Here is a 23,247-nt window from a genome sequence, read left to right as displayed (position 1 = left end):
AGAAAAATGGAAAGCTCAACAACAATACTGCAGTGATTCATGCAATTAATCTTAAAAGAAACCAACCTGGTTGCCAAATATCCTTCCTTAAGCCATCCTGGCTATGGCAGCACACTACTCATACAAAGGCTTAAGTACATCCAAGCACTACACATACAGCCTACTCACCACACATGTGGTCAAGTGTTATTCCCAAGAGGAGCTTCCTACCATCTTTCTGACATTACTAAGACACAATGGAAGACTGAACTTGCAGTCCACTTAACACTCTGAAACTCTGAATTTCTCTGGAATTCAGCCTTAGCAGGAGCCTTTATGAAGCAGCTCAAATTAAGAGCTGGCATGAGCTGCAGCCTACCTGTAAATCTTCTTGAGGACCACATATATGTGTTAAACCCTATTACAGATCTGCCTACGATCAGCTCTACAAATTATGAAGCTGGAAGCGACCACTGTGGTTCTCTTTTGGGATAAGCAGTACCTGTCATCATGAGCAATGCAGCCCCAGGGACTGAGAAGTGTTTGGGTTTGGGGTTTTTCTCAACAGATACCAAAAAATGCCTGGTGTAACTGAGTCTTTAATTTTGCCAGGTCCGGTGTGATCTGAAAAATAACCTCTCAAGTGAGTATTATATTCAAGGACTTGGCAACAAATCGTCAACAGGCAACTGCTTTCTAAATGCACGTTGGCTCACGTGCAGGTTAATGTAAACAATATGTCCCACACCCCTAATACTCTGTAGGTGTGAGAGAAGTTTGCAGCCCCAATCAAAAAATAGGAGTTCATTTGGAAGCTGCCCAGTGGGGCTTTTTAGATAATATAATTTTCAGATGTCCATGCATTCAACACATGCAAACCATTTGTTCTATGCAAATTCAATTCTTACCGATCCATTTATGCAGGGAACATCATCGTAATGAAGTGCCATTCCACTCGGACAGGCGTAGCCATTGGCAGTGCTTCCCCGGTACGGATTTGTAGATATAACTCGCCTGTTCATAAAACTGAATAAAGCAAAACAAAAATAATAAAAACCAGAACTCGAACCTAAGTCTGAATGATGATTCAGTGGTATGTTCCCTGTATCTGATTATGTAGCCTGGAAGCACATATCTTCTCACTTTCTGCAGGAAAGCTGAGGACAGTTTTCCTTCGTTTGCTACTCACATGTTGCTGCTAGTAGCCAATATTACAACATATGTTCCTGTACTCCATTCTTACAGTGGTGATACGACTGTGCAGAAGCCAGGAGGGTAACAGCTGTAACTGCTCAGTGGCATGTTTACATGAGAACCTGCTGATCTGTGTTATAAACCAGCTTGCCAGTGTCCCATAAAAGCTCCCTTGTTTTCTGCATCAGAGAGAAGCAGGTGTTTCTGGGTGCATGCACATTCAGGGGGAATGCAGACTTAGGAACAGGGAGAAAAAGAATCAAATCCAGCAAAAAATTGTAAACGAAAGTGGAACTTCAACAAAACCTAAGTTCACATATGTATCAAGATATGCTGAATATTTTCTTCCTCAAAATCTGGGAAACTTTCATTTCCATATCAGAACTTTTGTCTGGACAGAGTGTGCACAAGGGCACTATGCTTCCCAACTCTCTGTCTATGTAACTGTGCATGCAAATACTCTATATGTTAATTCTTGCAGTGTTTCACACGGTGGATCTGAGCCCTCTGGACACTTCAAAAGGCAGATACATATATATATATATATATAGAGAGAGAGAGAAAATCATATAACTGTTTAGATTGGAAAAGACCTTTAAGATCATTAAGTCCAACTGTAAACCTAACACTGCCAAGTCCACCACTAAACCATGTCCCCAACAGCACCCGTCTTTTAAATACCTCCAGGGATGGTGACTCAACCACTTCCCCAGGCAGCCTGTTCCCATGCCTGATCACTCTTTCAGTGAAGAATTTTTTCCTTATATCCAATATAAACCTCCCTTGGTTTCCTCTTGTCCTATGGTATGTTACTTACATATACTCTTATCCATGTGTGTGTGTTTATTTTCCCCCCTCTCTCCCAAATCATCATTGTGGCTTGCCTTACTGGAATTCTGCAGGGTACATACAAGATATCACGACTACAACGGGCTCTGTGTTGGAAGCAAAGGTCTAACAATGCAAAAAACGGCATAATCAGGCCCAATAACAATGACAACCCCAAGGGTCAGTTTTCCTTTGTAGCAACCACTGAAACTGAACGAGATATAGAGTGAGATCCCAAATAATTTCTATAGCTTTAGGTGTATGGGAATGGGAAAACAAAGCTTTCCATCCCAAACAATGGAACTATTCAGACTCTGTGCTGACATTCATAAAATATGATAAAGCTCTATTAAAGCAGAGAGGGTCTTCTGTAGCGCTGGCTGGAGCTCAAGAATGCTGTGGTTTCAACAGTTGCTTTCTTTTGGCTTTGGAATAACATGGGGTCCATTGAATTTCTCATTCAGAGGGAAACAGGCTTCATCCAACTGTGGTTCACCTGAGCTGCGGGAGACACGGGCTCACAGGAGGGATAAACCTGCCCAGTTCGGTGTGAACTTTTCAGGGTAGGGCAGGGGCGGAACAATTATTAGACAGAAGCTTTTCTTACTTCAAACAAACAAAGAACAAAAAGCCCAAGATAAACTCAATGATAAAAATGTTTTTAACTTTATCATATCTCAGACTTTATGAGATATTATTAAAGGGCTGCATTTGTTTACTGTTCCTCTTAATGAAGAACATTACTCAAGTGTTTCTGGTTAGTCTGAAGGACTGCACTTGGAGTTGTTATGGCATTTATTTCTATTTAAGCACCGTGATGCATAATAACCATGCCTGAAAACATTAATGACATCTGATGCACCTGTAGTAACTATTTCCACCACCAAAGGAAGTGAAGGTTTATCTAAGTATCTGCAAACACTTCATAAGCATTATTTCACTAAGCCTCATTAATCCTGTTTACAGATGCAACCATGTAAGTTAATTATATTCTGAAACTGCTAGATGGGAAAGCAAATGGAGAAAACCTGCTTGCAAGCATTTTTTCTTGAGCCCTTCCTAGATACCTAATGATTCAGATGAAGAAAATTGATGGGACTATTAATGAAGAGCGGATCATTTTGCAAATGTCTCAGGAAAAGAATAACCAATAATCCTGAAGTGACTGTGATTATCAAAGCTCTAATGATAGCTGCAGTTAATTTGGAATACTGATATTCATTCTATAAAGGGCAGCGATAGTATTTTATTAACACTTAAGTATCATTGTAATTTCTCCTCATTTTCTAGGAGTAGTTGAAAATCATCAGACAGCTACTCTAGTTGCTTACTGACAAGCTCTTACAGTTTTTTAAAGACACCCAATGAATTTTAACTAATTCTTAATAGGGGAATACTGCTATTTTGCAAGTTGTTTGACATTCTTTCTAACATGTGGTCTAGTTGCATATGTTTTTTCACTTGGCTCCAATTAATATCACATTTTTTTTTAGGAAAGGAAAGCCAAGCAGTATTTAGGGGCAAAAGGTTTCCATTCTATTTCTTTCTTAAATGTGGTTATAGCTAGATGCTGACTGAAGCAAAAAAATATGTCAACACAGGATAAACTTTTTGAGCCCTATTAACGTCAAAACAAATATTAATGTAAGTCTGTAAGCTAAGTACATTTTGATTCTATCAAAATCATCTGGTTTTCACAAAACTGGGCTTGTGGTAACATGGAGTCACTTTGATTTCTATCAGCAGTCATTCAAACTAGATTCTGAATAAAGCTGCCCGCTTTCCCTTTTCAAAGTTCTCTTAACACCCCTCTAATGGCAAGAGAGTCTTTTTTTGGAAACTCTGAAGCGTCTTTTTTTTTTTTTATTTTCAATCTGTTTAAAGTTATGATGGGCAGATGGGGTGTGATTCTCTAATATATTAAAGTCACATGAATTCCAAATTTGTGTGGGTAGTCTCATTTTGCAGTGAGATGAGGGAGGACACCTTTGCCAGCTGTCTTCACAGACCACCCGCTTTCTGACCCTGGGAAACCACGGGGTATGTCTGCAGCAGGACATCCTGCCTGTCCCAACTGTTCCTTCACTCCTGTTTCTAAACAACTTCATCTAGCCAAGGAAAAATGACAGTCTCTTCCCACCAAAGACTGCTTTAATACCTAAACTGATTCGAACATGTAAATCACTATGTATGCTCAGTATGCATTACTTTTGTTAGCACAGGATCGGTAATGGGGAATTCAGTGTACTGATTTGCATTTTAAACAGTTTCTGTGCTGCGCCCTAGACACTCTCCCAATTTCCATCTCTTAAATTAAAAACCAGAAATTATATTGGACTGATGTGAGCTCTGTGAAGTTACTAATTAATCAAAACAGAACCTGAGAAGGAAACACTGAGAATGTGACTATCCAAGAGTTAAATTTGCTATACGTTTTTAGTGTACAGCATATATTGGCTCTATGTACAGTAAATACAGGCAATAGCTAAATGTGAACTATGTAGCTGTGTATTTCAGCATATTTGTCCTCTTCCAGGGATAGTTCTAATTCTTCAGGCAAAATCAAAGATTAAAATACAGCATTTGATAAGCAGATTTACTGAAAAAATGACTAAAGATTTGAGTAAAGCTGGATGGTGTCTGCATCTTTTACAGGACTTAGCAGGATGCCAACACAATAATCATAAACACATCTAACACGCTGCAGTGCTGAAACACTTTTAGGAGTTCAATATCTGGCAAAGAGGTGGTGGATTCTGATAAGCTCTCTTGGCACCAGAGTTAATGCATGGATATGAATTCTCACAGTACTGAAAACACCCGGGTAGCTGAACGGCTCTCACCAGAAGGTCTGCTTGGCAGCCTGGATGACGCTTGCCGTCATTTCCACATCGATGTAGTCGTAGTGCAGAGCTCCGGGGTCTGTCGAAGACCCCGTTTCCGCCAGCAAAATTCCTATCCATCTGCCCATGTCTTCAGAGGAGGATGCCTGCGAGGAGAGGGCAAGCGCATACGTCAGGTCTTTAGTCTGCCACTGAGCTGAGCATTACTTCAAACCAACGCGTTCTTCTTGGCTGACAAATTGCTACCACATTGTCTGAGAGGCTCTGGTTTCTCTCTGCTGAAATCCTAAAAACCCCAGGATTTCTTATTAAATCTGCTTTGCTAGAAGGAGTGTACTAAGTGTTCATCAGTTACGATGTAATACGAAGATGGCAATCTCCAAAAAAGAAGTAAAATAACTATTTAAGGCTAGTGGATTTAGATTCAAGTCATGCTTATTTTAGACTTCAGAAAATTGAAAGCGATAACAGAATTATTTCCCTATGCTAGGCTGGGGGATTTTAGTTAGGATGACTCCTGAGAAGAAAATGTTAGTGCTAAGTAGAAATGAGGATAAAAAAATAATGAAGTAGCAGAAGAAATTTTAGTGTTGCTTTTTGAAAAATTCCAATACATTTGTCTTGATGATAGCATTCGTTTTCCTAATGGCACAAGTACAAACATGAATACTATGTAAGTATTTTTAAATTTTTCATATTTTGCTTCAGGTCACCAATTGCAAAGTTAAACAGTAGCAAAATAAAAAGTGGGAAAAAGGAAGGGAAAGGAAACTGCAGTTTCTCATTTTTTTTTAAATATTTCATTTACTTCTACAGTTCCTTGAACTGCTTTCTAGTTTTTCAGCTTCTCTGAACTGCTCACATATAACAAGCCTTGTTGCAAGGACAGGTGACTACTGTGACCTGTAGTTGGAAAGCCAAAGTGGCCAAAGAGTCCATCCTGCCATTGAAAACAAAAGGTTGCCTCCTCCTATATTTTCATTATACCTGGCTTTAAGAGTCTTCTCATTTCAGCTTTCAAAACGAGATGTATAAAGCCCCTCAGAAAATCCTGACCCACCTAACAGATGAAGGTATGACCTTCGTAGTATGAGGAGGGTGCCAGTGCGTACACATGCCATGTCTCAAGAGACTTACCAGGCTGCTGGCACACTGTATTTTCTTACTGCAGCATTACCTTAACATGGATACAGATTGAGCAAAAGGGGTTCACATAAGTAACAGACAAATGACAGTTAAGAGCTCTAGAGTTCCCATCAACAGCCATCCATTATTTAATTATTGCCAAGTTATTTACCCAAAGTAATTATATCCCTGATGCATGCCTGGATAAGGAGCAGGGATATTTTAGTAACAGGTCAAGGGAAGGTCAGCGTAGAGAAAAGCATCTTACTGAGCAGATTTCTGAACTGCATTAAATCTCAGTTCCCTCTTTGCCTACAACTCTTAATATTTTTTTCTTCTTCCAGTATTTATTATCCAGCTCTACAACAATATTATTCCAAAGATTTTTTTTGAATGGCCAGGTTGTATGAAAGTGTTTCTCTAATTTAGCTTGTGGGTGTTCCTACAAGTCATAGTGATTAGCAACCACCGCACCTCGAGCACAGCGACCTCCTGCCCGTTTCGGAGCAGGCGGAAGGTCAGGGGATGCTTCGAATCCAGTCCTGGGATGACTTCGCAGCCACGGAGAGGGATAGAAACAATGTGTGTCTTCAGATCTGTCCTGTCCTTGTGGAAAATGAGTTTATTATCTTTCACTCTGCACCAGCGCTCACGCCAACGGTTATTTGAGAGCACGTTGAGATATCCTGCAATAAAATGAAACGTGAGATATTTTACTCCTGACTTTTTTTTTAAAAGGAAAAAAAAAAAAGGAAACTTACTTAATGGAATGCTAGCACTTAAACAACTTACTCCTCTTATAATAGAAAGTCCAGATCGATTTTAGGAGGACAAGTAAATGACTCTGCCCCACTTCCCAATATCCTTACAACAAATCAAAATTTCATAAACAAATTGCCTTTTAAAAAAACCTCTTTTTTCTTATCATGCTTTATATCGGATACAGGGTCTAGGTATATAATGTCATTAAATGAGCAGTGTTTTGTGTTTTTCCTTTGTTCCATAGCAACAATCATTCCAGACTCAAATCAAGACAATGCTCAATTCTTCTGTCTTATTTAGTTCGGGAATTAAAAAAAAACCCAACAACTCTTTTAGTTTTGCTTCCACATTATGAACGGTACATTAATTCAGCATGTTGCTGCTTCCAAACAGGCTATAAAGAGGGAAACAAATGATATCTTGCAGAAGCCAGAATTTAGGATAAAAAACTGTCTTCTATCTCAGGTCTGATTTTTTTTTTTAATCCTATTGGATAGTTATCTGTTTGGTTTTCACTAAAACTATGACTTATCATTAATTTTTCTCGGTTTCCCTTCCAAGATTATGATTCCAATGTCAAAGCTTGATCCAACAGGATATAGCAGATCAGAATTGCGCACATCTTGGAAGGTGTCATAAAAACAGGAGGATGTGCACAATGATCGGATTTTGGCTCCTTGTGATGATCACACTCTCCAGCTCTCCTCCCTCCTCCTGCAACAAAACCCCGTAGAGCTGTGTGTTATACTATAATCCCTAGAAATGGAAAACCCTTCACATGCAAGCCAGCTGGCTTGTTTTGGAGTGAGTGTCCCTTTTCTCAGACAGTACTTGTTTTTCCCCTCTGCTCCCAGCATGCCTCTCTGAAAAGCTCTTCCAAAACCTCCTACTTCACTTGAACTAAGCAGGATCCCATGCTTTTCCTCCCACATATCCCCCCTTGAAACTTCAACAGTTGACATGACCAAAATGCCTTAAATGTGTTCCCAGTTGGGGCCTTAGCACTTCAGCTTAGCCCAGCAGGTCAAAGACCAGTGATGCTATCGGGAAGAGCTCTACTATGACTCCCAGTGCAGGTAGGTTTTAGTTTCCGCTCTAGCTGAGTGTCTCCTGCAGCCCTTTGTTCATGGGAGGTAGAGTCTTCTAAAGTGTAAAAGTCTTCAACTATGGAGCAATGTCCCAGAGGGTGTTGCACTGAGCCAAATTTCTGGTGGTGAGAAACTTCTCCTGCAAAGACTTCCTGCAATGACCAAAGCCTAGACACTTATATATTTTCCTATAAAATCTGCAAGTGGCATAGAGTAGAGTCAAATGCAGGCAATAGAAATGGCTGTATTTATGTCATATCTGATATAATGATAGAAATACTAGGAATTAGATTGTACAGCTGTGGTTAATGTCTCACATAATAAAGAATAATCAAAGGACTACGAGACCCCGGAAGTTTGAGCTTTTATGGAAGCCAGATGCTTTGGACAATGCATCTGGCTGGACACAGCTTTTCCCGGCTGTTCTTTCGGTTGATGAATCACATCTGTACTTAGCTGATGTACAGACATATATACACACTTATTTAACCAAAGATAGCTTATGCGAATGATTCCAAAAGTGTGGCTTGAGAGCCACTTTTGATCTATGAAGTTCTTGCTGGTGGTCCGTGGATCTGCTTCTTTCACACTGAGCAAGCATCTATCACACTTCATGCACCAATGAGTTCTGCTAACTGCAGCCTAATCACAGATTTCTGGGTTTCCTGAAGTTTTCCTAATTAATTAAAGCAGAAAAGACAAATCCAGATTCAGAATCCAGTGCAATTGCTTCACAGCTTGCTTTCTGTGGAATTTTATTTTGGAGGGAATTGAGAGAAGGGTGGATTCACCCTTGTTCGCATACAGAAGCATTACTTAATATTGGAGCACCAAAAGGCAAACAGGAGGATGTAAATTTAATGAAATACAACAAGGGCAAGTGTAGAGTCTTGCATCTGGGTAAGAACAACCCCATGTACCAGTACAAGTTGGGGACTGAACTGTTGGGGAGCAGCACAGGTGAAAGGAACCTGGGGGTCCTGGTGGACAGCAGGATGACCATGAGCCAGCAATGTGCCCTTGTAGCCAAGAAGGCCAATGGCATCCTGGGATGTATTAGAAGGGGTGTGGTTAGTAGGTCGAGAGAGGTTCTCCTCCCCCTCTACTCTGCCCTGGTGAGGCCACATCTGGCATATTGTGCCCAGTTCTGGGCCTCTCAGTTCAAGAAGGACAGGGAACTACTTGAGAGAGTCCAGCGTAGGGCCACAAAGATGATTAAGGGAGTGGAGCATCTCCCTTATGAGGAAAGGCTGAGGGAGCTGGGTCTCTTTAGCTTGGAGAAGACTGAGGGGGGACCTCATTAATGTTTATAAATATGCAAAGGGTGACTGTCATGAGGATGGAGCCAGGCTCTTCTCACTGGCATCCAATGATAGGACAAGGGGAAACGGATATAAGCTGGACCATAGGAGGTTCCACTTAACATGAGGAAGAACTTCTTCCCAGTAAGGGTAACAGAACACTGGAACAGGCTGCCCAGAGAGGTTGTGGAGTCTCCTTCTATGGAGATGTTCAAAACCCGCCTGGACGCATTCTTGTGTGATCTAATCTAGGTGGTCCTGCTCAGGCAGGAGGATTGGACTAGATGATCCTTTGAGGTGGTCCCTTCCAATCCCTAACATTCTGTGATTCTGTGAAATACATTGCTTTGTTTGAAAATAGCAGAGCTGTGAGGACATCAGCTGAATGCATTACACAAAGCACTAAATAGTAAGCAAACACTGACAGCTAAGATACAAAACAGGCATTTTCTGCATGCCTTTTTATAGACTTCCTTGGTGCTGCCAAGCCCTACAGCTGTCATATGGAGTGATCAGCATTAGGAGTTAAAATAGCTTACTAGAAATGTGTTACTTCATTCAAATTTTGCCCAATATGTATCACTTTAGGAACGCAAAATTAAAGTCAGAGCACTTCGGCTGAGACCAGTTGACTGTGGTCTTGATTGCTAGCCCATAAAAACTCATCGTAATCCATCAGAGAAGACTTGATCCCTTCCCAAGAATCTTCTTTTAACTCCTAGCCTAAATTTACTTTATAACCCAGTCTATATTAATTTTGTATCTCTTTGTCTGAAAACAGCTCGTTTCTTTCTGCTGTTTGTCCACACTTCTCCACTTTTCAAAAAGCAATGACGCCTTCTGAGCCTGTGCTACCATTTTATTTAAGAAGTCAAGTTCTTTAGTCTAATTTTTCAAATTATCCACTGTTAATTACTCTACTCTGCTCCTCTTTCAGGCTGAATGCATCCTTCTGATGTTCGGGGAAGAATTACAGCAGTGAAAGCAATTTTAGAGGAGTTTCTAGGCCAGAATTTTATAAAGTTTTAGTTGCAATGTGCATGTAAGACTCAAGGAGAAAAATCACTTACCACATGTTGGAACATCTTCTTCAGCTGATGAGGTCTGTTCATCTGTTGATGGCTTTTTCTTTCCTAAACCAATGATCTTCGTTATTTTTTTCCCTGTTACTTTAGTCACAGTGCCCTTGGCTTCAGATTTTGAACTTTTTTTCCTTTTCACTATTAAGAGAGAAAAAGTGTGCATTTTAGTATGTTTAAATTGACCAATGAATAGAGAGAACCTGAATAAAAATCATAGTTCAGACAAACAATTCAGTGTAAAATGAACATTTGCACAAAAATTGCAGTCTGCAATGAGATTAGCATATAAACCTATAAAAAAACCTCTGTGCTATGAAAATCACAGCATTCAGAAGGATAAGAAAAACAAAAACCGAGCTTCTAATTTAATTTAATCTAATCAAGCTTAAAGTCTCTTTCCACAGCAATCATCATCTAATTTACCAGTACGACTGAGCTACCTGCATATAAATTTAGCTCATCTACATGAGAATAAAAATCCAGCCAGATGATCCTTCGCTGTTCCTAAATATTTCCCTCAAAATACTTCAACAATTACGTATACAACAAAACAGAATACGATTGCCTAGCAGAAATACTCCTGTCATATGCCATTAGGTTAAGGTATATTATCACAACAGGCCTTTTAGAAAGACAAGACTTATAAATTAACTACTAGCAATCAAATTAGTAGGATCAGAACGAGCATTCAACGTTTAGAAGTTGGCACTTGTTGCAATCATGAGGGCTTGGAAAGAAGAAGCTCTACTGAAAAGAGGTGTTTTACTAACACTCAGACTATGCTTCCATTAACTTCATACGATACTAGTAGTATTACAGCTCTGTGCACTGTGGCATGTTGAACTACGGAACATAACGTGGCAAGGACTATGGTTATCATTTTTAAAAGTGGCTACTTGACTAAAATCCTAATAAATTAAAAATAAAAAAAGTTTCTAAGATTAAATAGAGTCAGAAAGAAAGGCCTTTTATTTGCAAAACAACAAACGAAACGAACTTTCAAAAATTGCATTCAGTGGCCTAATCTGGATTCCATCAACAGAGCAAAAGGCTCTCTGCTAACTGACAGAACAGCAAAAATATCCATCAACTTCTCCTGATACATGACTTTGATGAAAAATACATTTAGGACAGGAATGAGCTGCTGTAACTTTATCCCTGACATATCAATTTCCTCTGCAACAGGGAACACAGCGGTTATGGACTTGTGTAAACTGAGGAAGAAAAGGACAAAATGTTCATATGAGAAATGACTATATGAATTAATGAACTGGGAAGAGGAATACACAGAAAACAGAGAAGCATTTTGGGACTCACAATCGGATAATTTATCATATTTAGTTTAATTGTTAGCCATCATGGAACACCATTGTTTAGAAATTGTATCTGCGGCCAAGACCTTACAAATCTGACACCTGCCGCGTGCGGTGCCGAGGGGAAAGGCAGCATTCCAGGCATGGATCGCTGCTCACCAGCAAACGCCCGTGTGCAAGCAAAGGTCTGATTCTCTCTTCCTAAAAAGGGAAGAGTGTTCACAACTTATACTGTGCTCTCTAAACATGCAACGAGGTCCTGTGTTCGAGGGAGGAGGCCATCCATCCCGGCTGCTCATGTCACGCCCTGCCAGAGGGAAGAGCCGAAGGCAGCACCTGCCCGCACACAGGTTTCCATTCCGTGCTGTGGCAGCCGATGACCAACTGTGGCTGTTGAGTGGGGAGGAGACGAAAAGCACTGAAAAAAGCCAGAGACTGAGAAAAACTCATCCCTCTGAGACAAAAGCCCAAAGGAATCATTCTCATGAGCATTAACAGACAGTGGAATAAGCCCATTTCAGTGTTTTTTTGTTTTTCTGTCCTATCTTCCCTTCACACTGTGGTTTTATTCCCCTGCAGAACTGAGAGGCAGCAGAAACAAGGCCTTCATGACTTAATCTTTTCGAGTCTAAAGACTATACTGATTGCCTGACTGCCAGTGATTTTTTTCACAAAAGCCTTTTCTTCTCATTTCCTTCCCCACAGCGAAATGAGCAGCTGGTTAAGTAGAGGCCTGCTGGTGGGTGACGGCTGGAGATGACTGCTCTCCAGAGTCTCCCTTCCCACATACTCCCTTAAGCATTTCCTATCCATTGGTTAAAAAAATAGTGTAACTTCGTCCACAACCACTTAAAAGGATGCCAGGGATATTTTAATCTCCTTGCAGTTATTAATGTCTATTATTTCTGTTCCTACATATTGAAGGTCACAATTTTTAAAAGCAACTGGCATTTTTAATCACCCTCCTTGAGACATCTAAGCTGGGCTGGTTTTCCAGCAGCGCATGCTCCATCAGCATGTCACCTGTAGGGCACCTGAGCCACCAGGCACTTTTGGACATCATGGACAACACAGCTTTTGGGTCATGGATGTTTCTCAGCACTAATTGTTTCAGAGGCTAAAACAATAGTGCGCTTTTTGAAAGCTTAGTAGAAGATTTTATAGAGTGAAATCTAACCATGTTCCACAACTTCTAGAAAACACAAAACCTGACGTTGTTCCATACTGTTGAGTGTGTCAGAGTTCTGTATAGTCAGGAAATGTGGGAAAACGACCCAGGGAGAAGATAAAGGAAATGAGTCAAAAGGCGAGACAGCGCTGGCACCAAGGCCAGTATTGACATTGCGCTCACTGCAGCTCACATTACCCTTCAGCTTGACAGCTGCAGAAAAATGTCTTATCTGAATGATCCCATTGCTACAGGGCAAGTTAACAAAGTCACAGAATTTCTTCCGCTTTGAGGAGGAGAGAAGAGGATGGGGAAGAGAGTGTAGGAGTTCAGTGTTTTAGATATAATTCAGATGAAATTCCCCCTTGGTTTGGAATGTGTCTTTGTTAGATTATGAGGACTACAAAACATGCATGGCTTTAAAGTAGCATATGCAAAATTATATACGTATATACTCACCAATCCATTGATACGACATGATTATATACACTTTAGTATGTTAATATAAATAATCATACATAATAGTTTATATATATGTATCTGTGTATACACACATATAAATAAACTGTGTACACATACATATACACATATATATATATTAAAAATGTGCATGATTCTTTCCTTCCAGCATTCAATGATAGCTTTTTTGCTTAGAAGCTATACACATAATATTTATGTTGCCTATAGTGGTCGCCCAAGCTCTGAAAATGTACTTTTGAACACACAAAAGGCCAAGTCAGAATTTCTATATTCTGTTTCCTTATACTAACTATATTTATTTTACCTGCACAATAACATCAAATGTCTTCTGTTACTGCAAAATGTTAAGGATTCACTCGTGACATAATTCAGCTTTGAAGTTAAATTGAATCTTAACAAAAATATTCGAAAACTTTACTGCTTATTTTTTACAAGAAAAAAGCCAGCTATTTCACTACCTATCACTCCCTATATGCACATCTTATTTACACGAAGCGTGTCTGGATCTGAGACGTACCTTGCTCTTTCCCATTGCACACGGTAGTGATGCCATTTTCCACAGCACCCTCCCCATCGGAGCTTGGCCTCTCCGATGACAGCTTCTGTACAGGCAAAGAGATTAGCTGACACACAGTGTTGGCACCTTCGCCAAACGAAGTGTCATGACTCAATTTAAAAGTATGCTTACTACGAAATAAAACATATTTCAAGCTCTCATCCACTTGGAAGACAAATAGAAGACAGTAAAAAGTTCAGTTTTAGAGGCTTTAGAAAAGCACAAAAACCACAGAACAGGTCTATATTTGAAAGTGTAGTCAAACCAGTGAAATAATCATAATTCAATATCTCTTATTGCATAATATATTTTTAATTAATTTCTAGACTCTAAATGTTGCTGTTTATTAATCTGCTAAGCAATGAACAATTACATGGATGAGATAAGAATATTTTTCAAATTATTTCTTTAAATAATGCTTCACATACGCATTTACAGTTACAGCTTATCAGAAAATAGTGCATTCCTACAAGGTGCTTCAATACTTTCAGTAGCTTTTGAAACAAATTTTTAGCACCGATTATTCTATAACAGTCACATATGAGACATGGGGTGAAGCACTATAGAGCTTATGCCAGCATGGCTTTGGTAATTGCATTACTCAGGAGTGGTGAAGCCATGAAGGTGTACAGATTATTACAGAAAAAAACCCAAAACAAAACAACAAACAAAACAATGAGAAGTTTTGCTACACTATTTTACGGCACACATTTTCAAAACTAACTATTTTATGACACTTTCTGTTACTTTGTTAATACTGTGCAGGTGTGTGGAAGCATGCAAACACAACAGCTTTTGCCTTGGGAAATAAGGAGGTCTGAGCTGGTATGGAACATGCTTTGCTCTTTGTTTCCCAGGTGCAATGCAATGTAACATTCTTCCACCATGGGGTAGAACTTGCCATCAGGAATTTGGTGATGAAACCTCTCTCAGTGGGACTTTTAAGCAGGGCCTGCAGAGGGGCTGGCACATGTGGATGCCTTAACATAGCAGGGGCTGGCAATGTACTGATCATTCACTGCGGAGCCAGGCTGAGAGAGTTGGGGCTGTTCAGCCTGGAAAAGAGAAGGCTCTGGGGTGATCTTATAGCAGCTTTCCAGTACTTAAAGGGGGCCTACAGGAAAGCTGGAGAGGGACTTTTTACAAGGGCATGTAGTGATAGGACAAGGGGTAATGGCTTTAAATTGAAAGAGGGCAGATTTAGATTAGATATAAGGATGAAATTTTTCACTCAGAGGGTGGTGAGGCACTGGAACAGGTTTCCCAGAGAAGCTGTGGATGCCCCATCCCTGGAAGTGTTCAAGGCCAGGTTGAATGAGGCTTTGGGCAACCTGGTGTAGTGGAGGGTTTCCCTGCCCATGACAGGGGGGTTGGAACTGGATGTTCTTTGAGGTCCCTTCCAACCCTAACCATTCTATGATTCTTGCTGTCACATCCTGCTGAGTTAAGGCAGCAGAGACAACCACATGTGAATAGCCGAGTTTCTGTGTTGAGGCATGAATGCTTGAAAGGGTCTGCCAAAACGGTGACCTCAGCATGCCCAGGGAGCTCTTCAAGAACTAAATCCTCAAAGATAAAAGACCATCTCTTAAAATTTTTGTATAATGTTCAGCTGTTCTTCCCTAAAAGCTACATCTCTGCTTGTTCTTTGCACGTGATGGAGAGCATCTCTAGAGCATCACAGCACACGTCAGATATGCTTCATCTGCACCCTTGTAAATGGTAAAGAGAAGCTACTAATGGACACAAGCCAGTCTGCTGGTTGTTCATGACCAAATTAATAGACATGGCAAAAGTCAATTCTGTAGGATGTGTGCACCTATCCAAACAAACAAAAATGACACAGGGCCTAATAGTCTAAAACAGTAGCACAAGTCAGCCAAATAGTTATTGAAGATCGTCCCAGAAAGCGGTTTAACATGAAAAAATTAATACATGAAATCCAGAACCTAAATTCAATTTCAGCTTTGTGATCTGAACATCCCCTAAACCATGCAGTGTCTAGCAGTGCCTCTATAATAAGCAATCATAAGGAGTTTTGCATTCATCATTTTGATAACTTTACCTTTTCCAGCTCCGTCTTGTGTACTGGAGAACTAGACAATGGCCCATCGGAGTCTACTGTTCCCATACAGTTACTGCACACATCTTTTACAACCTGAGGAGACAAGGCAAAACTTATTAGTTACTCATAAAATACAAATGAGAGAAATTACATATGAATGTGAAGGGAGATGGGAAGAAGAATCCCAGACTTTTACTAGGCTGCAGGTGTCAGGCCGGCTGTCACTGCACCAACTTCTCCACGCTGCCTTCCTAAGTCATTTCATGTACGACCTGGAGGAGACATAAAGTCTAGAGGTGGGAGGTTTCAGTTTCTCGACAAGCTAAGCTCCAAGGCTCTCCTGAGTAAAGAAACCAACAGCGCTGCTGATTTCCAGGTGCTAGTTTTGCAATATGAACTCAGCTGACACCATCAAATTAATTTCATTATGATGACGAAAAAGTGGGATCAGATCCAAGATCCCGCATGTCAAAGGACAAGAGTTTTGCATAATATACTACCCAGCTGCTCTTTTTTGGTATTGGAGAACTAATGAAGTGTTGATTGACTTACAGTTAATACCGTGCAGTGGTATTTTGTGGTATTTTTGTATTATACTCACACGTTGACATCAAGGTGTAGGTCAAAGTAATTGTAAATGTCTTCTCGGAAATGAGAATGGCATTAAGTCTGCTTTTAAAAAGTTAAAGAAAAATCCAGAACCTGGAATTCACTCAGATTTTGATAGAATGTGAAGAACTTCAAAACCTTAAACTATACAAATGTAAAAATACACTATGAGTAAAGACATTTGATGATTCCCTATGGACATAATTAAGTTTTTTATCTCTCATGAGGTTACCACCAGCCCATTATCAGTCTGAAATCACTTCTGCTTATGAGAACACGTCCCGACTCTCCATCCAGACTCATGTTGAGGAGGTGCTGAGCTCCACACCACTGATTACAGCAGTGCAGCCATGCAATGACAGCACACCAAGCGAGCTAAGGAAGAAAGGGATTGTACTCTGCTGGAAGCATTACCACTAGACATGCAAACTCTCCACTTTACATGTTACAAGTACGTGTTTACATATCCAGCTCCTCCCTTCACACTGTTTACAGCAAGCCAGGCTGGCAGAGAGGAGGATCTGGCCTGAGAATTCCCAGTTCCAGGGAAAACAGCAATTAGTTAACTGCCAAAATCCAGACTTCTTTTAAGGAGAGGAAAAGCAAAACAACAAACAACATCTTTTGAGTTTTGAAACGAACAATGTTGATGGGGAAGCCATTAAGGAGCTAAAGATGGCACCAAACAGTTCTATCACAGCGCTTTAAGGGTAAAGCTAAACAAATCAAATGTTTATGGGCTTACCAAGACCCTATTGCTACAACTCATGAGCACATCATAAATTACAGGCACTATATGCCATAAAGAAAGAAAGAGCACCAGCCCCATTTTACAAATGGCGTACTCAGGAACAAAAGAAAGACTAAATCACTCACTCAATGTCACATAAAAGAACCTAAGCAGAGCAGGGAAATGAACCTATACTTCTATTTCTGAGCTAGTATCTTAAAAACACTTCAGCATCCTTTCTTGACTGTCTGAACTTCCCTATACTTTGTCCCAGAAACATAAGCACAGTATTTCATGGCACTTGGCGTCCTTTGTAACAGAGAACTTAGATCTATCTGTTGCAGAGCACCTGCACCACAGAGTTAAACGCAGCCCTAAACTCCCCAAAATCATACAAAAATTTTTTGTGTGTGTGTTGTTTTCCTTTCAATTGCTGGTCTTCAGTTTGGTGTAAATACACTGATGTTTTCTTCCTAGAGAAATGTGTCCATACAGTTTCTGGGAACATTCATTTCTGTCTCTTGCATGACCCTGATTCAATGGCTCATGTTTTCAGCATCTGCTCACACCACACAGTTAGTTAATTTTGGCAAAGGCAGATAGTAATGGGAGTTACAGACAGAACAGAGGGAAATGATTTGGCAGCACTAACTGCATAGTATGTGCAAAGTCATGCACTCAAGTAAATCCGGTTCTTATCATATCTCACATATTTAAGGAGAAAGTAAAGTGTTTAATCAGGTTGTAATTAAATTTTGATTTAAAAATTGACACACTATCAAACGGAGGTTTGTGGCGAGATCTGAAGAAAATGCATATTCAAGGATTCAACACTTCATTTGGGTTCAAGGGGTTAACTGGCAAAGACTTGCTCATCACCTTCCATGTGCAAAATTATTGTGTTCGACGCATAAAGCTCATGCTTCTACAGCTCACCAGGATGAAATGCCTTTAATATAGAATGGTTGCCTGGATGCACTCTCTATAATTACGTTTGCAGACAGCTGCTATTATAAATGTGGTTTTCACATGCTTATAGCTTTAACTCAAAATTTTAAGGATAGAACATTCCACCAGTGTTGCCAACTTGCATAATTTCAATCACAAGACTCAGAGTTCTTGTCAATTTTTTCTATGTTCCATCTCCTGGAGTCCTATGAAAACAAAAGATCACCATTTTCGTTAAAAAATAGTTGTGAGCGTGCATGGGGAAAGGTGGTCAGTAAACTTCTATCCATTGCAATGAAATGTGTGAAAATAGGAATAAATGTATCTCAATGGCTCCAAAATCATATGCCATAAAATGGCATAACCTGGAAGGCTGTACTGAGAATACTTTGTAATGGCACATACTCCATTAATAGTTTAAGTTTTCCCACACATTAGTAAAGGGAAATCATTCTCTTTTTCTCACCACAAATGCCTTTGTACATTACACATATACACACACACACACACAGGGTGAGCTGCCAGGAGAATCAAACTGAGATCATAGACTATGTATTCAAATATTTAAAACAGATGAGCAAATGTAATCAGAAAACTGAAGAGCTTTCATTTCTTTGGATAGCCTCAAAACTAAATACATTTTAAATAATCTGTTATTCCATTGCAAGAATTTTAAATATCACAATCACCATTACAATGTTACAACTAGTAGATGTCAGAACTGCTTCTGTCAAATGCAGACCTGGAAAAAGCTTGTGCAGCCTGAACTATGCTATTATTCCTTATTCATGTTATAGAAAGGTCTTGAATCCTCAGCAGGATCAGGATATACACCAGTGTATCACATTGACTGCAGTTACATGAGAAATAAGGGGGAAATATTTGCAGGTATAAAGCTGGAAAGATTCCCTGCCTCAAGCCATTGACAGTGATGGGTGAAGTCAGTGGAATTTCTGCCACGTGGCATGTCTGGAATATTTCTCTCTTTAAAAGCATCTTACTACACAAGCACCAACATTTACTATAAAATCTTCATTCCTGTCATCGTCTACAAATTTCTATAGTTATTGTATCTTATTTTAAACGACACATCATGACTGGAGGCAAAATACTAACCCTACATGCAAAGTCAGAAGAATCAAATTAGATTTTTCCAGCTACCTTCAGAGATCCAGGTTTCAGATAAAAAGCAATGACTGTGCAGTAAAAGCAGAAAGTCAGCTGCTTGCCAGCCAGACCCTGCCACACAGAAACCCAACAAAATCTGAGTAAAAGTAGCAAATTTGTAGCTGGTTCCTTGTAGTTGATCTCTTTGGGATCCGGTAAGGAATACAACTGAGTTTTCCTGCATTTGAGGAGCTTGCAGACCTCTCTTTTAGTAGATATGGTAGGACGAGATCAGGCTACAGGCTGTGCTCACCGCAGGGATGTCATTGCAGCATCTCATCTCGTGTTTTCATGAAACTCGCAGGAGAAGCTCACACTTTTAATATGATCAAGTTCAAAAGGGATTAGGGAGAAAGCTGATGGCCTGACTGCACGTTTGCTTCACTTCTGTATGTAACCAGGAGAGAAATCCAGCCAGCCAACCAATCCCCTCATCCCCATCTACCACGTGTTTCGCAAACACAGGAATTGCTAGAAACAGGACGGGCTGAATCCCCTGCCTCTTGTCTCTCTCTGCTGCTTAACTCTGAACACAGCAAAATGGTAAAGCTGAAACCAAATCTGCTTATGCACAACACAGCAAAGGGAAAAAGGTTTGGTTCCAGATGTAACTCAGTATTTCTCATTCCTGAAACACCCTTTTTTCAGTGCTTTTCATCATTCTGACATGACTAAATTATTATTTTCTCTCTCTTTTGGACCCATACACAGTACATATGTTAGCACCAATCTCCTACTCCTTAAGAGAGCACAAAAACTCTCTTAGTATTTTGCAAAGAAACACCCCAAGGAGTTTACCTAGATAAATTAGAGGAAAAGCAGAAATTATTCACATCGTAGCCTATGCTTGAAGTCTCAAAGAAAAACCTCAAACCTTTACCTTCTGTACTGGAAGCATTCTGTACTTCTGTACTGTACTTCATTCTCAAGCACCCCCTAGCCTGTAAAGATTCATCTTTCGGCATTATTGGTGTTTGTCTGAGCAAAGCAGGGATCAGGTTCTAGCAGACTAGCAGTCAGCAAGCCTACCTTTAGCGCCTGTATATCCCCTTAAAAATACTCTTCTGACATAATCTACCAAGACAACTCCTGTATCCTTTCTCCAGTGTTATTACCATAAAGTCTATTGGCATATACGGCCACCGGATTGGGCAGAGCCCGGGGCAGGAGGTGCTGGGTGGCTGGGGAAGGTGGCTGGAGGCTTTGCTGCTGCAAGGGCAGAGGTACCCCGTGCAAGGGCAGCTGCATCCCCAGCCCGAGCAGTGCAGAGAGGCAGACCGCATTTTAGGCTGTAAATCTGAGCTAGGTATGATTTAAATAATTTTCCATCCAAAGCTGCGAGTAGGAGAGAGGAGGAATACTATCTCCTGGTGAAAGCCAGGGATCAAGTCTCAGCCCTCCTGGGTTCTGCTACAGCTTGCATTTGTGATTTTAGCCAGGAACTTCAAGAGAACTTATCCCTGAGAAAACAAGCAAATAGGATGTTTGTGGTTCTGCATTCATTGGTGGGATTTTTTTATATTTACATATGAATCTGCTTTTTAAAAGTAACATATTGTTTTCCATGGTGCCGGTCACACACACACACTGTGATTCCCAGCCAGGACAGGGTCCTCTAGCTCTGTTGAAGCACGTGGGCAGCAAGTCCTGCAGGCTGGTCAAAGCTCTCACACATAGCTCGGTCCATCACGTCTCCAGGGTAGGCCCTAAATAGCTCTTACGCAAACATACTGACCTTGCTGTGATTGAACTGAGGTATCAAAATCCATCTCTTTGAGACAAGAGGGGTGTAAATCCTGGAAGGTTTAATTTAGTTTGCAAAGCCTTCACTGCTTGTGATGAGCAGTGGAGAAAGAATCCTGCCCGACTGTCTTGGGACACAGTATGTTCCTGAAGTTACTTATAAGCTAACAAACACTATATGGAAATCACTTATACTGAGTATGCAATTCCAAACACACTTTTTTGAGTCAGTTTTAAGGCGTGATCGTTCAGCACTTGACTCTATTCGGCTACAAAATGGAGGAGATAACCTCTTTGGGGAACATTATTTAAGCCAAGAAAGTAATGTTTGAAGTGTTTTGAGATCTCTAGCTGGAAATTCCCATAGAAAGTAAAACCAGCCACACAATGTTTACAGTTAGAAGCTCAGTTTTGCGATGATTTAAACTGGTAAAAGAAGAGTTCTGTCAGTAGTTTATTCTTCAGTAAAACTCAGTCCACATTAAGATGGGAGCCCAGCAGTTACTTGACTCCCCTCACTAAGCTCAGGGCAGTGAAAAATACACGTTTTCAAAGGCTTTTACAAGAGACAACATGCAGTTATCAGAAATGGAAACTGGGTAGGACAACCAGATTAACAGCCCTACGCGGAGTGTTGCAGGGTCCTTGGCTGACTGGATACAGTCACAACCTTGATTTTCTGCTCTCTTCAGGGCAAAAAATCCCTCTTATTACAACAAGTTCAGAACTGACTGAACATTGTCAAAATGATAGATGCAGAAATGTCTACTCATGCCTGAAAGATTCACTGCTCAATTACAGACACTCAACTGGAGAGGTTGCTGTAAAACGGCTGCACACCGTAAAATGAAGAGAAGTTAACAAAGGGTGCTGAACATTAGGGAAAAATGAAAATCAAGGCCAGTACTCCAAAATGATAGATTACCTCTCATGCACAATAAATCAGAAATAGATTTTTACAGGAGGCAATGCCAAGAGGAAGGAAAGGCCTTGGGACCAGACACCATGACCATTTCCTTCTTTCACTGGTCTTCTACAAGAAGCTACTTCAGAACTTAATTTCTTTGGCATCCATGTATTTTTAATACTAAGAGCAGTTTTCTGTGGCCTAGTCTGAAGGTCCTGCACACTGAACACATTCATCTGTATGAATGAAGCCACTAAACAAGCATCTTCTTGTAATGTCATGTTCTTAGTAGTCCTTTTAATGTAGCATTTCCCAGGGATGCTGACAAATAAATGCAGTTTCCACCAGTCTGTTGGATGTGCTGAGACAAACGGGCAGATTTAAGACCTTTACTTGACCACAAACGCACAAAGGCACACACAGATGCACAGATACTAAAGTGCGCACGGAAAAAGCTCATGTTTGGGTCCGAGTGTGTAACTGCACACATTTTTTCATGTACATTTTTGTGGGAACGTTTTAGGATTCAAGTCTGGAAAATTCCACCACTTTATGTTGCACACCGTATTACTGCTATGATCTCAGCTCTAGCCTGAATTTATACTAGTTATGCTCCTCACTCTGAAAGCTCGACAGGCTCTTCGGTGACATCAGCTATCTTTTTTTCATCAAGCGCTTCTTAGCTGGTAAACCTGAAACTCCCTTTGTGGTTTCCAGTCTAGACTTCAATTTGTACTAAGTTTATCAGCTGGGTTTTTTCGGTGTCATCTTTACAAAAAAGGTCTAAAATATTCTGCATTTATTTCACACTTGTCTTCCAACAGATATTTTAAAATCATTTGCTTAAGTAAACGTACTTTATACCGATTACATCTGACTTAAAAAAAAAAAAATCATCTGGTTCAGCTTTCATGGGAAAATCTGGCCTCCAAAGCCATTTTGAGCTTTTCAAGCTCAAGTGTAAAGCTTTAATTTGACACTTACATATGAGTTCATGAGAACCCGTTGTCCCTCAGTGATAACCTGGCTCCAATGGCACGTACTGGTACAGTATCTTTGACAGACAAGGTACGTTATGATTAAAACATGTGGTTGCAGAGACCTTTCTCATGGTCAGTCTCTGAATCTATCAAATACAGAACTCACAGGCAGGTGACTGTGCTGGGGAGGACTCTGCCCCTCTGAGTGACAGGCTGGGAAAGCTCAAACCGCTTCTCCCAAGACAAAGCAGTGATCTCTTTCTCGGAATAGGAACTTCCTACAAAAAGCCACACATGCTTTTCAGGAGCTCATTTTAAGTAAGGCTTGAATAAGCAAAAAACTAATTATTTTCATAATAAAACCCTGTAAATTTTGATA

The 23,247-nt window shown here is 40.3% G+C and overlaps 1 protein-coding gene across 3 annotated transcripts in view; it reads right to left on the bottom strand.

The window, feature by feature from the left end:
• The window catches only part of AFAP1 (actin filament associated protein 1), a 65,385-nt gene that overhangs the window by 11,121 nt on the left and 31,017 nt on the right, over window positions 1–23,247 (bottom strand). For all 3 annotated transcript variants that reach the window (XM_086611638.1, XM_086611639.1, XM_086611640.1), the window contains exons 6-11: window positions 15,785–15,877; window positions 13,681–13,765; window positions 10,191–10,340; window positions 6,444–6,655; window positions 4,845–4,990; window positions 888–1,005 (exon numbers count right to left, since the gene is read on the bottom strand). In XM_086611638.1, coding sequence (XP_086467764.1) covers window positions 888–1,005; window positions 4,845–4,990; window positions 6,444–6,655; window positions 10,191–10,340; window positions 13,681–13,765; window positions 15,785–15,877 — 804 coding nt within the window. The remainder of the gene's footprint in view (window positions 1–887; window positions 1,006–4,844; window positions 4,991–6,443; window positions 6,656–10,190; window positions 10,341–13,680; window positions 13,766–15,784; window positions 15,878–23,247) is intronic.

Source organism: Tauraco erythrolophus, chromosome 5 (genome assembly GCF_009769465.1).
Source record: "Tauraco erythrolophus isolate bTauEry1 chromosome 5, bTauEry1.pri, whole genome shotgun sequence".
Taxonomy (NCBI): domain Eukaryota; kingdom Metazoa; phylum Chordata; class Aves; order Musophagiformes; family Musophagidae; genus Tauraco; species Tauraco erythrolophus.
Note: the sequence above shows the minus strand (reverse complement) of the source record. Positions and strands in the feature narration are given on the sequence as shown.